This window comes from Bombus affinis, chromosome 15 (genome assembly GCF_024516045.1).
Source record: "Bombus affinis isolate iyBomAffi1 chromosome 15, iyBomAffi1.2, whole genome shotgun sequence".
In the NCBI taxonomy this organism is placed as follows: domain Eukaryota; kingdom Metazoa; phylum Arthropoda; class Insecta; order Hymenoptera; family Apidae; genus Bombus; species Bombus affinis.
The window spans coordinates 9,239,317-9,252,422 of record NC_066358.1 but is presented as its reverse complement, the minus strand read 5'-3'; the positions used below and the strand labels follow the sequence as shown (position 1 = coordinate 9,252,422).

Here is a 13,106-nt window from a genome sequence, read left to right as displayed (position 1 = left end):
TCAATCCTCGCTTTGCCGGGCAACGATGTGTCGTTCTTTAACAAATTACAACTTTTATTCTATAATATTTATGATTTTATATCGTATGAAAGAAATTCAGGTAATTCAGTGTTACGAACTCGTTAATGCGAATGCAAGTGGACTTTGCTAACACGTTGTATTCTTGAGAGTTTAGTGCCTGTGGTTGGTCAAAGCGTCAGTTTCATACAATCCGAGTAAATGATATTTCTAAGGATGTGCGATCGCGGTTTTAGGTAAAAGGAGCGTGGCGAATATTTTTCGTCGCTAGGGCCAGGTGAATTAAAAATCTTGATACGTTAGTTTTACCATTGTTGTCGGCAGCTGTGAAACTTGTTACGCTAGGATCTATAGTTGCCTACCATCGAAGATCTACTAAAGCGATACAGTGGAACCAAATTTCTTTTTAAAAGTTCACCATAGGCGAAGAAACTGTTCCCAGGGCACGAAAGAGATAATTTTAATCCAACCTAAAGGTATACACAGAAACGTATGCCAAGAATCATGTATGCAAATCTATACGTATCTTTGAAGTTCCCATTAATTCAAGCAATTTTTTCTCAACGTGTTCTTCAAAGGTTGCATGAATATACAGGATCCGGCAATAACGACAGCCCAATCTTGCATCGGCTGGTCTTTTTTCTGCGAAAACTAAGTCTAAACTTTGGAATAATCTCTCTTCGTACAGGGCTTCATTTTCGAGCAGCTCGAGATTGGGTATTTAAAACGGCAAAGGCACGGATTAAATGAATTTTAAACAATTGAACATTGCAAACGAATTGGTCGAAATTCAAATGACCATGACACGTTGGTAAGACTCGCTTTGAAATACGTTTTTCGTTTCTGCGTAAAGATTGCCTGCGTAAAGAAAATAACCTTCAAGAGCGGATCTTTGATTATTCGATAATCTCCGCTGTTCCTTGATTTTGCTTGAAGTTTCATAAGATGGCATAATTTTTGTCGAAAGAAATACCGATTTCTCTGAATGCGCACGACCGTTCATAATTATGCAGCAGTAGAATATTTTTCATATGCATATACATATGTCATCGTGGGTCAAGTGTATGAATTCTGCTTAGGGGCATACAGCCAGGTGTTGGTAGAATCGGAACGAGATTGATAATATTTTTTACGATCGTGCATGGCGACGTTACAGTTCGTTACATCGGCAATGATATAAACTAAGATAGAAACTTATTTCTACGAAGAAAGCTTGCGCTTAAGTGCACGCGTACTTGTACAAATCTGAATCGATTTTCTCGAAAACGAAGCCTTATACGTAACCCGTGGCTGCACTGTCACTGTCGATGTATTCTCTATAGCGATTATCGCATTCGGTGTAAAATGTGTCTGACTATAGACTACAGGCAATCCACTGTCACTCGTTCGCCCCACTCTTCCGTTTCCCCTGCCTTCTGTTCATAGATCGAGTGCGTTCGCTCATAGGTTCCTATATTTTTCTGTTTGTAAACTGTTCTGGGAATTATTTCTACGAAGATTGCTCGGTTTAATGGAATTTTTCAAGATGCGCGTCTATATTCTATTAATTGTAGTACGAATAGGTATACTTGAGTTTCGTTCGTTTAGAAAATTGACATCATTTTGTGGAGAGATTAAGCGACTGCTATTTTTTGCGTTTCAGTAATTTGTAATTCTCCTTCCAAGTATTCCTCTTCGAGGAAAACAATTTTTCATCCGCTCCTACTTTCCGATAAGGGTCTATGCTCGACGTCAATATTCGAAAACATAAAAAAATACATAATTTTACTGTGCAAGTCGTTAATCAGTTTATAGACGTCATCATAAACGCGTGTCTAGCGATTTTATTGAAATAACGATCGATTCGAACGATGGAGGCTCGAGCGTGTAAAAGGGACCTTTTCAAAAACGCGTTGGTAAAAGCGAGCCGATTCATCCGCGTCACGAACGAGCTACGTATTTATTAGCATGTACCGACACTTCAACCTCGTAATCTCGTTACCGCGGCCTCTTACATAAAAGAACGGGATACACTCGCGTCTCACGCGCGATGACGTTGCCTCGCGGTTCCAAGAATCGACCGATTAATCAGACGAGGATCTTCGCACCGACACCGTGGCGTCCTCCTTCGATCACGATCCCGCGGCATTTCGATCAGATGAAATTGTACGTAGCACGTTGCCGATCTCCTGCGATCTTCGACTCGCGCTACGCGATGCTATACGCGATGCTACATGATAGACGTAACCGAGTGTTTACGTCTCGTCGTTACTTCTACGTTCGTATTTACTTTGGACGATTATGAAAGCGATTTGACGAGTGAAAAATCGGAATCAAATAGATTTACGTCGCCAATTTTCAATGTTCGTATGCAAGTAGTCTCGCGATTAATCTTTCAATATGGAAATGAAAAATCTCTAGTCACAATTTTCAAACGACTCGTATCGAGCGAATTCTTTTCAAAGCTTGTCGTCATTCTGTCGAAAGCGATCATCGAGTCTTATTGTTCGAGATTCGCGTTACGAGGCTCTCTTCAGGCTTCGTTAACCACGTGCAAACTTTCCTCCGGTGTTTCGAGTTTGAGCGCGACTCAAACCGACGCGACACACGCGGCAACCAAAAAGGTGATCAAATTCCAAGTATTAGGACGTTATGCGAACTTGGCGTTTGCGTTAACAAATTTTCAAAGTGATATCCATCGGCGGCGATAGACTTGTCTGAAACGATGAACCGTGAACTGTCACCGTGACGCTCTCCTTATAAAGATTATAGGAAAATGACAGTTCCGTGTAATTTAATTAAATTACACGGTGATAACGTAACGTTCCAAGTTTTACACGCTTCGAACGAAAGCTCGTCGATCGGTTGATTATACGCAGTCGTTGTACATGGTTGTATTAAATTTTGTTTCTATACACAATGATTTTTAGATAAATGAAACACGGTGAAATCTACAACGGCAGGCAGAATCGGATTAATCGTATTTAATCTGATTTCGGGCTGATTAATTAAACGGAATTGCATTTGAAACATTTATATCATCGCATTTTATTGTAATTACGAAGTATGATGTATATATTCAATACGCGAAATGTGGATCGTCGATTTAGCGAATTTTATAGTCCTCTCGAAGATTTAACGTGTTGGAACTTAATTCGTTTTAGTATACTCGTATTGGCATTAACATATCCATTTCGGTTAATTCTAAGTGTTTTAATTCTTATGTTACGGTTATTTCATTTTCCAAATGTGATTTCAGACTTGGGTGAAACGACCAGGTTGGCTGTGCCAAAAATGCTTCAACGAATGATTTCTCGCTGTAACTTGTTGCAGCGCAATCTGTCTTCGGGCGTAAGGGAATCTTTACTCGTACGAGACGACGAGAGATCGATAAGCGCGTGCACGATCGAGATGGGGCTCGTACTTATTGGGCATGAGATTTTAATTGACACTCGACCAACTCACTGTCGCCCTTCTGCGTCGTGTTTACCACGCTCCTGCTGTGCTTTCTCTTCTATCTGTACCACTTACGTGACACTTTTTCTTCCACAGTTTCGATACAGGATATTAAAAAGCAAGAGTTAAGCATTTTTAAGGCTTATCGTGACCTGTGAGAGAAAACTACCGATCAACGGTGACCGTTCTATACATCTAACATTTCTTATTAAAATTGTTCGTATGAAATTTCCCATAAAAACGTTTCTATATTAAACTCTACAAGATTATCGACAACTTTTACCGCGACTATCAACGATTTCACGAGTCACGAAACTCGAATCCCAAATCGGCACTGCATCCAAATCCAATTAAAAAAGGGAGGACCAGGCGGAAAACGGAAAATGTCACGCATGAAATTGCTCGGAATGGTACGCATTGTTCCGGGAGTAAAAATATTCGACGAAACGCCTTCGCTGTTCGTCCAAACGGTATACCCGTTCTTTGTTCGTGGTTCGAAACGTTTGTGCGTCTATGCGTGCGTATGTGTGTGTGCGTGTGTGTGTACCTGTTGACGCGATCGAACGAAAATCCTGAAAACGCGGCTTCCATGCGCGATCGGTGACGAAACTGTTAACGTAGCTGCATTTTCGCGCGAATGAGCTCGGGAATTCGTCGAATGCCGGAGAATTTCGATGGTTGGACCTGTTGCATCGCAGAACCCGTTCGAAGGGATGGGAACGTCGATCGACCGAGAAACGAATCGACGTAGATGCCACTAAGGAATTCTCGCGCGAGAAACACTTTCTTCAATGCTTAACACCTTCGCTGCTGATCGGATTTTCATTATTTACGGTGCTATACGCGTCGATTATTATGCAAACAAAATAGTTGGCCGAATTGTACAATTTTATAATTGTTTTTTGACCAGGAATATATCGTTGAGATTAGTCTCGATGATAGCAGATTGACAAAAATGATTATTGAAGATATTTCTGAAATATTTTCTATCTTAAATCTGAAATTAACGTCAGATGTGTTAGGTTTCGCGTTTGAAGAAAGTGAGTTTGAAAGTCTGTTAAGCGCATGTGCATTCGGCGAATGACCAATTAGTAGTCTTCTATATAGGACGAGAATACTAAGACTACATACTTTTCGAGTATAAATATCTTGAGTCAAGCGATTTAATACGTGCTCAAGTGGCAATAATCGTTATTAGTGCGAAGAAAGTTTATGTACGTGGTTCATAATTTTCCATATTCTAAAGTATTTTAGAGAAACGTCGAGAATTACTTTAACGAGCATGGATGTAATTTAACTAACGTTTTAATTCGAGGCTACTAACACTAGAATATACTTGTCAAAGATCCAACGTTGTATTTATAAATAAGTAATTTGTGTTGTTTGCATAAAGATTACAAGACAAATGATATTTTTAACAAGAGTTACAAACATGCGTGACTGTTGATAACCGTTATCAGGAATATACGAAACCAAAGAGTTATCGATTACGCGATCATTAGCTCGTTTATTTTCATCGAAAGTAATTCATTGAAAATTTTCTCTGCCGTTAACTTTTTCGATCTTTGTTCGGTCGCTAGAAAAGAATGTTGACTGTAGGGCAATTTTTATTATCCGTTAGTAAAGAAAAGTACAAGAGTCTTTAGATATTACGATTTTCACGGATATTCCTTTGCGAGAGATCAACAAGGAAAGACAAAACGAACTATATTTCCCAAAGCTTACCCAAATCAAACTGAATGTGAAACGCAAATCAAAGCATCGAATAAATCACCATGTCAAAATTCTCCAAATATTAAACGATCATAGAAACTACAGTATCACGATCCTTAACGATCTCGATCGTTCAAGCACCACGTCACGATCTAACAATCCCAATATATTATGTATGTTATATGCAAGTCGCACTACCAGAAAGGTCCGGTCTCCGGTCTGGCCTCGGCCGGGCCGGAAGTGGGCGCGAAAAATCCGACTCTCACCCCTCCATCGGCACCATTCACCGTGTTAATCATGCCCTGAAACCAATTGGCACTTTTAATTTCGGCAGGCGCGCTCATGAAAGACGCGGATAAGCTGAAGCTGATGCTGCTCGCTTGGAATTATAATCTTCAACAGCAGGCTCAGGCTCAGGCCCAGGCCCAGGCACAGGCTCAGGCCGCCAACGCGGCCCTCTCGCCAAATAACTCCTCGACAACCACGGCCACCACCGTTGGCACACCTGTCACCAGCCAATCGGCCATTTCCACGGCAAACAACACCATTAACAACTCCACACTTACAGGTAACACCTTATTTCATCGACCGCGAACGACCGACCGCGAGCTTCCCGCTGTTTCCACGTTTTTTTTTTTTTTTTTTTTTTTTCAAAGAATTAAGATAATCGCTTCTTCCATGTGACCGTGGATCGCGAGTAACGAAACAGTACGGAGGATTTTTTATTTGCTTGAAAAATCGGTTGCTGCGACGTCGGTAGACATTTGAAGTTTCTCAACCGGGGTTGATATATTTTTTTTTCCTTTCGCTTTTCTTTCTCGGTGGGAAGACTAAAAAGGACTTCGAGAATTTGATAACGTGTGTTGTTTATTAGCATGAATATAGGAAGTTGGTATTTTCGTATGGTATATCTTGTTTGGTTGGTAATATTGTTGCGATATTTCGTTGACATTATTAGTTGTTACATGTACTTTGTGGTTGGTATGGAGTGTTTCTTCTTTCTTTTTTCTTTGTAATCTGGATATCTGTTTGAATCGTATCGATTCGCTTGCGGGAGGGAGGAGGGAGGGAGGGTCGGGAAGAAAGGCAAGCGTTTAACGTAGTGTACTCGTTGTACGGTTAAACAATTTTTAGTTCGAGGAATTTTCGTCAGAGCGATTCGTCTTAAAAACGATGGGAACTATACAAGGATATCCTTTGAGATAACGTTATGCGGTATATAAAGGAAGAAAGGCTTAATTCCACTTTGATGACGAAACGCTGGACGCAGGCTGAAAAGGATCTCGCGGCAACGACGGCATAAACATGGAGACTTCAATGCTCGAGTTTCGCGTCCTTCTGCGGCGGCCAGTGAATTGCAGGTTTCGCGGGGCCAAGGTGTACCGGCTATTTAGCTCGCGCGAGTTTTGTCGTGGTGGCTGACGTGACTAATGGATTGTCGGGCCGTGACGTGCCGCGCAGGAAATTCAGACTGCGCCTTCTTTGGCCCGCGAAACAGAGCCGTTTCGAAGGCGACATACTTCTCTCTGTTAATCGACCGTGATTAACGCCACTAATTAACCGTGCTTCATTTCTCATGTCACCCACGCGTGGCCCGTTGTATCGTGCGGTACGTATTTACGCTACGAGGAAATTTGCCTTTGTCATTCGGTTTTCAACCTTACATAGAATGCTCGCCGGAGATAAAGAACGACCATTTTGCGGTTTTGAATTGAAACTGAATTTGAATGGAAAAAGATTTAGTACTTTTGCGAATATTAACATCGCTTACGGTCGTATTCCTTTACTTTACCCGTGATCACGCATTGAATGATAAATCATAGAGCGAAGGAAAATCTTCAAATATTAACGAAACGTAATAACAATTAGACTTTGCATCAACACGGTCGAACGATTCGCAGTACTCGCAAATCCCTAGCATCGTTCGACGAGCAGAAATAAATCGCGGATATTCGGGAACGCAGGAGTACTTAGAGATATAGAATACACGGGAACGTTGAAGAAAATGCCTCGATCAACCGTGGACGGGGATTGGAATCGTTCGTTGGAATATTTTCGCGCTGGGAATCGTCTCGAGCTCGTGTCGCTTTATCGTCTGACGGAATCGCTCGACTAATGCTGCAATGTTACGAAGATTCATGCATGGGATTACGCGAATCGATCGGTTGACGTTTTATGTTGGATTATTTCGGGAACTTTCGTTGTCTGGAAAATCGCGACAGAGAAGAGAGAACGATGTTACCTTGCAACGTAAAAATGAAATTTAATTACGATTAAACGGTTTTACAGCCCGATAGATGGATTCCAGTTCTTCGATTTTTATTGTCATATTTTTCTCCGAGTTGGTTAAATCGCGAGATTTTAAATTTTTGATTTCCGATCGTTAACAGCACGAAAACAGCGCTACGTTTAAGATCGGCTTCGATACAAGGTCGCGACAACTCACGTTTATTAATGGAACTAATTTTATCGTTATCCGAATGCAAGGTACGGCACGTGTACGTATTTTTTTAAATAACATCTATTTAACGTATCAGTTATTTCAAACACTCGAGTACGTAAGCAACTATTTCTTATCTTCCATTCAAGGTGGTAAGAATCGATACAAGCGAACAAGCATTAAAGCCATTCGGATACACGAGTACATAGTGATCTTATCATATCAGACATCGGATACCCGGTTTCTTTCTCGCAAGAACGAATCGATTCAGATACGCGACTGCGTGCCGACGTTACTCTTTACCGTCGAATTAGACATTGAACTCCAAAGCAGTCCTTTCTCTTTCCTCGCTACATCGATTTGAATCAATGAATGCATTCAATTGAATGTTGATCGTCGAGATTAATATCGAAGGATCTCTTTCTCTTTCTCCGCGATTATTCATTTAGATAAGCGCGACTATACAATAAGGTTTAAATCTTCATAGTCGAATTAAGTATACATTAGGCATCAAAGCGATGAATCAATTTCGTTCTGACAGCCGATTTGCAAGTATACATTGAGATTAATCGTACGATTAACAGCGACCTTACAATCGGAATGTTTGTCTCTCTCGATTCATAAAACTTTCGTCATGAAATTTTTTTAATAAAATAAATTTCAGAATTTTGAAATCTTAAGCAGATCGCTTAGCTATGTAATTGGCGAACGACGAGATAACTCGTCGTCTTGATTAATATCCAGGCTCGCAATTGAGGTTGTCGTAGAACGGTAGCATTTTTAGGGCAACTCGGCCGTAGCGAAAGAGTTAAATCACGATGACATGCACACCACCTCCTGTCGGAGACCGAGCAGCCTTCCCTTCTCCTTTTTCGCCGCTGACTCGATGCCGAAGCGGTTCAGTTAGGCGAGGTTGCGGAAGGATAATTCACCGTTGCCCTCTGTCCCCTCCTCCGGGATCCTGGTCGGCGGCGGCCGTTTCGCAAAACTGGTTTCGAACCGGGCCTCCGCATCTCGGACCTGGTCATTGCGTAATGAACCAGCCCGACGAAGACGCGATGGTACGCGCGCAAACCGGAGGATCGTTCCACGCCTCCCCTTCTGCCTCCCTGCGCTCCTTTACCGGCTGCGGTGACCAGCGCGCGGATTCTGCGTTTCACGTGGGACAGCTCGTCGTCGTTCTCCTGTCCCCGGACGCGCGTTTCGCAAATCGATTTCGCGATAAACACGCGCGGCCGCCGTTTTACGATCGCCGCGGAAAATTTGCTGGGAAAATGGCGGACGATATTTTATACCGGTTTACTGGTGTTTCGCCCCGTTCCACCGTCCCTCCCATCCCGTTTGTCGTTCACGCCGGTTCCAGCTCTGCCTCCGCCTCGTCCCGTCTCGCCTGGCTGCGTGCACAGGGTGTGTTAATTGAAATGTTTATCACGCTTTGGCAATTCCGAGGATTTCGAGTTTGTCTGATTTTTGAATTTCGTTCCTGCGATGTTAGATTGTTTTCCATAAAAACGAGAAACGTATTTTAATCGCGTCTCTCTAGGTTTCTGCGTTTTGCAATGGCGAAGTGTACGAATCTTGGATTTATCCTTCTCGACAGATGTTTCTACCGTAGCGACGCACCTAATATAAATACATTGACAAACCACTCGAATACTCGTTAGCGTCCGGTTCCTGTATGAGCTTTCAACTACCGATAAAGCCATTAACAGTGGATAGAATTTCGAAACAGTAGCCGGTAAGATAAATCGATTCTTTTTCCGAATAAAGGTTCTCGTGGGCAACGATGTATCTTACGGATGAATTCTTCGAAGAAGGTTGCGCCTGTCATCCGACGTCGACGGAACAGCTTCGAGAGAAGAACGAATAAATCTTCGTCCTATCATCGTGTGGTTATCACGATTTTTAATCAGTTAATATACTGCTGCTCAAGTTGTGCCTTAACGGTAAAGAATCTTTCCTCGACGATGTTTGCCAAAGAGAACACGTACCTTCTGCGCGGTAGATGCCTGATGTCGTGCGATTACCAAACCTGATTTTGCATAGCAAAAGTGATTTTCTCCTACGACTGTTTTGTCCTTTTGTTAAATTATCGTTTGACATTCGTGAGAGTTCCTCGCGATATATGGAAAATAGACGAAGAAATAAATCGTTAGACGGACGCGTCTACGAACTAGAATTTTTACCAAAAGCAACAAGAAATGACCAAAGCTTCAGAAATACAAATACAAGCTTGAAAAATATTGTTTAACGAACCGTTCCTCATAGATCGACGAAAACTCTTGCCACCAAAGACGTCGGCCATCCGTACGAAGCAATTCCACGTTCTTTCGCGTGCTACTCGGCCAAAGAATTTATTAATGTCCCAGGAAAATGAATTCTCGCGAAACGTTGGACTGCCAACGCGAACACGAGGTCGAGGGAAGAAAAAAGGAACAAAAGTGCCGGTGCGGTATCAGGAATCTCGTGGAGGTGTGGGGAGACGCGCGGATTGTTCCGTCATCCTCGCAAATGTCACTGACCATTAAGGGAAGGTTCGTCCTTTCTTTTCTCCTTCTTTCTTTCGCTCTCTCCCTTTCTTTTTCCCTTTTTATATTTTTGCAGAAAGGTGAATTCTCGTCGGATGATTCAAAAGGCAGATAGCAGCCGCGCTTGCGAAACGAAAGTTCGCTCGTTGTATATTTTCCCGGCGATCTTTTCAACGCGATCGCGGCGCGGAATGGCGGGGCCTTTATCGGGAAATCGATTTTGCGAAATACTCGTAGGCGAACAGACGTTGGTCAGAAACACGGCCGCTCGTGACAAAGGATAGTCATGGCTGTTGTGTAAATCTATTAATCGGCGAAAGAAATCTGTTTCCATGGTGTACGTTGTTTCTTTGGTTTTGTCTCCGTGGGAATAGAGATACGTCAGGTACGAACGATTGTAAAATTTCGAGTCGATGGATGCGAGCGACGCATTGTCATTTTAATTTGTATTTATACTACTTACGACTCGACAGTTGGTACGCGCGTTCTTGCTTCGACGATACGATAAATATGAAATTTAAAGTCCAACTTGCGACTAAAATTTTCTGCCAACTGTCTTTAAATTACCAACGAATATCTCCGGCTCGTAATAAAATTACAAGATACGAATTTCTTTCATTCGGAGAAGAGCATATAGCTCTTGCGAGATACGCTCCGTACAGAATTCTCTCTTTGCCAGGGAAAAACGTCTTTCCGCGATTTTTCATCTTTCGAGCGAATATCGAGATTTTAAATCTCGCTGTTTCGCAGAACCTGCGGTCGGCGACGCGATAAAGAATCTTCGCTTTAATGGCTGGTGACATTTACGAAAGCGACGCGAAGTAACGCCTGTTGCGAGGCGAATCGTGTCTCCGGTGATTTTCTCGTATGGTTATTAGCTCGGTTGCCACGGATACTTTCTTTCTCTCGTCATGGCCGTACGTGTCGTCAGGTGATTTTCGGATAACGCGAATCTTGATAAGACCCTGTGCCGGCGAATCTGTTCGTATTTGCGTTTACCACGGAATTACGTGGACGCTACGAGTTTCAGAATGTATTATACTTGGTGATTCAGAGAATTTTTACGTGAAAATTGACGCGAAGAAATCGCGAAAGTGTAGGGATGATCTCTGTCTTTCTTTTTTCAAAAATAACAGTAGCTTCGACTCGCAAAGAAGTTTCTAACGAGTTCGTAATTGAATTAGGTTGCAAATAGCCTTATAATTGAAACAAGGGTATAATTCCGTCTAATTAGGAAACGTCGCTAACTCGATCAATTGTATTCTCTCGTGCAGAAAATTATACTACAATTATGTATCGAGATATAATATCGAGGGATAGCGAAAGTCATCGCGTTTCGTTAAACGTTCATTAAAATATATAACACCTATATAAGTTAAAATAGAACGAAACATCTATCCATGGGACGACAACTGGTGCGAACATATCGGCATGAGATATGAAAATGATATTGCGATTATGTGCCGTCAGAGAAAGTGTTGCCAGACTACTTTGTATGCAGTAGGATTCGATGCTTGACAGTTTATAAGATAGTTCCAAACGACCGTGCACTTACTCCGGTGTCGGGCGAATAGCATCGGATCGATCGAACTGGAAATTTCTGAATTTCTGTAATCTAGCGCATATAGATATTTTATCCATCTAGATATATATTATGGAAACAAGCCAATCGTGGAAATAAAATATTCAAGGAAAACAAGGATGGGCAAGCTGTTAGCTCAAAATCATCGAAAGACAAAAATACGAATAGATTGCGAAAACAGGCAGACGAACCACGCATTCGCATTACGTTAATATAAAATTTTCCATCGGCAGAACCATATAAAGCGTAAAGTAAAAGGACGAAAGATCCTTATCCCTACCCTTAGCCGAACGAGCATCACACCAACGCAACAAAGTCCGAAGGAAACGCGTAAACGTCCGGCGGTTGGTGCGGTATCGCGGCAGCGACCATGCCGTTAAAATCCACGACATCCTCTCGGATTCAAGCCCCGGCGTGTTCCACGCTATATCCCAGGCAACATTCTAGCGTGTATCGTTGGCTGAACGAGATAAAACACACGCTGGCTCGGAGTTGGTTTGCCGGTATGTATTCATAGCTGGCCGGACGGGGCCGTGGGCGTGCGCCAGCTCGTCCGTGAATTTTGTTGCACGGCCACGCATGTAGCGGCTAGAAAAAGAGGAAGTCGCCTGGGCCGGGTATTAGTTTCCTTTTGCGGGAAGCGGTTGAAAGAACGAGGAGGACGAACTCTGCCGGGTGGGGTGCCGAGGCGACTGATTTCAGGTTCAGGACGGCCATTCGAGTTCAGGAACGGTGCTGCCTGGTGGGATTGGGATTGCTAACCGGCTTTCTAGCCGAGCCTAGGCCGGGTTCCCCTGGCCCCTCTGCTGCTTTTGCAACGCCGGCATCCGCTCGCCGCAGGCCAGAAACCCTCGATGCCTCGGTGTAAGCGTAGTACCGTACCCCGTATGCCGTATACCGTGCGTTGCTCCTATCTGCTGCACGTTGCGTGCGTATACCCGTACACGTACTAGTACCTATGTACATTCGGCTGAAACGACTCGCCAGCAGGACGAACACCGATGCCTCGATTCGTTTTGCGCGCTTTTTCACCGACGGCATTCGAGACATGGAAGGGGACGGGGGATGAAGCAATGGCTGGTTTTAGTAATTTTGTTTTGGGCCTGAAGCAGCTATTGACTATCGCAGAGGAGAGTTAATAAGAGGCAATGGCGAGGGTAATATTATATTACGTTTTGTTTGAAATAAATATCAAAATGAAACGTTGCATGGTGAGAGAATCAGGAAGTGAGAGTGAAACGATATTAGATACGATATAATATTAGAATTTTAGATACGCGAAGTTATCTATTATTTACTACTTCTGTGCGTGCAATAGGAATATTCGTTCTCGCCAGAAATAAAACATTATTTGTCACTTTGTGTCGTAGCGTGCCAAAGCAGATAAAAT

The 13,106-nt window shown here is 42.8% G+C and overlaps 1 protein-coding gene across 3 annotated transcripts in view; it reads left to right on the top strand.

The window, feature by feature from the left end:
• Positions 1-13,106, top strand: part of LOC126924681 (nucleolar protein 4-like) — a 96,245-nt gene that overhangs the window by 64,069 nt on the left and 19,070 nt on the right. For all 3 annotated transcript variants that reach the window (XM_050739420.1, XM_050739419.1, XM_050739421.1), the window contains exon 3: positions 5,501-5,734. In XM_050739420.1, the coding sequence (XP_050595377.1) occupies positions 5,501-5,734 (234 nt within the window). The remainder of the gene's footprint in view (positions 1-5,500; positions 5,735-13,106) is intronic.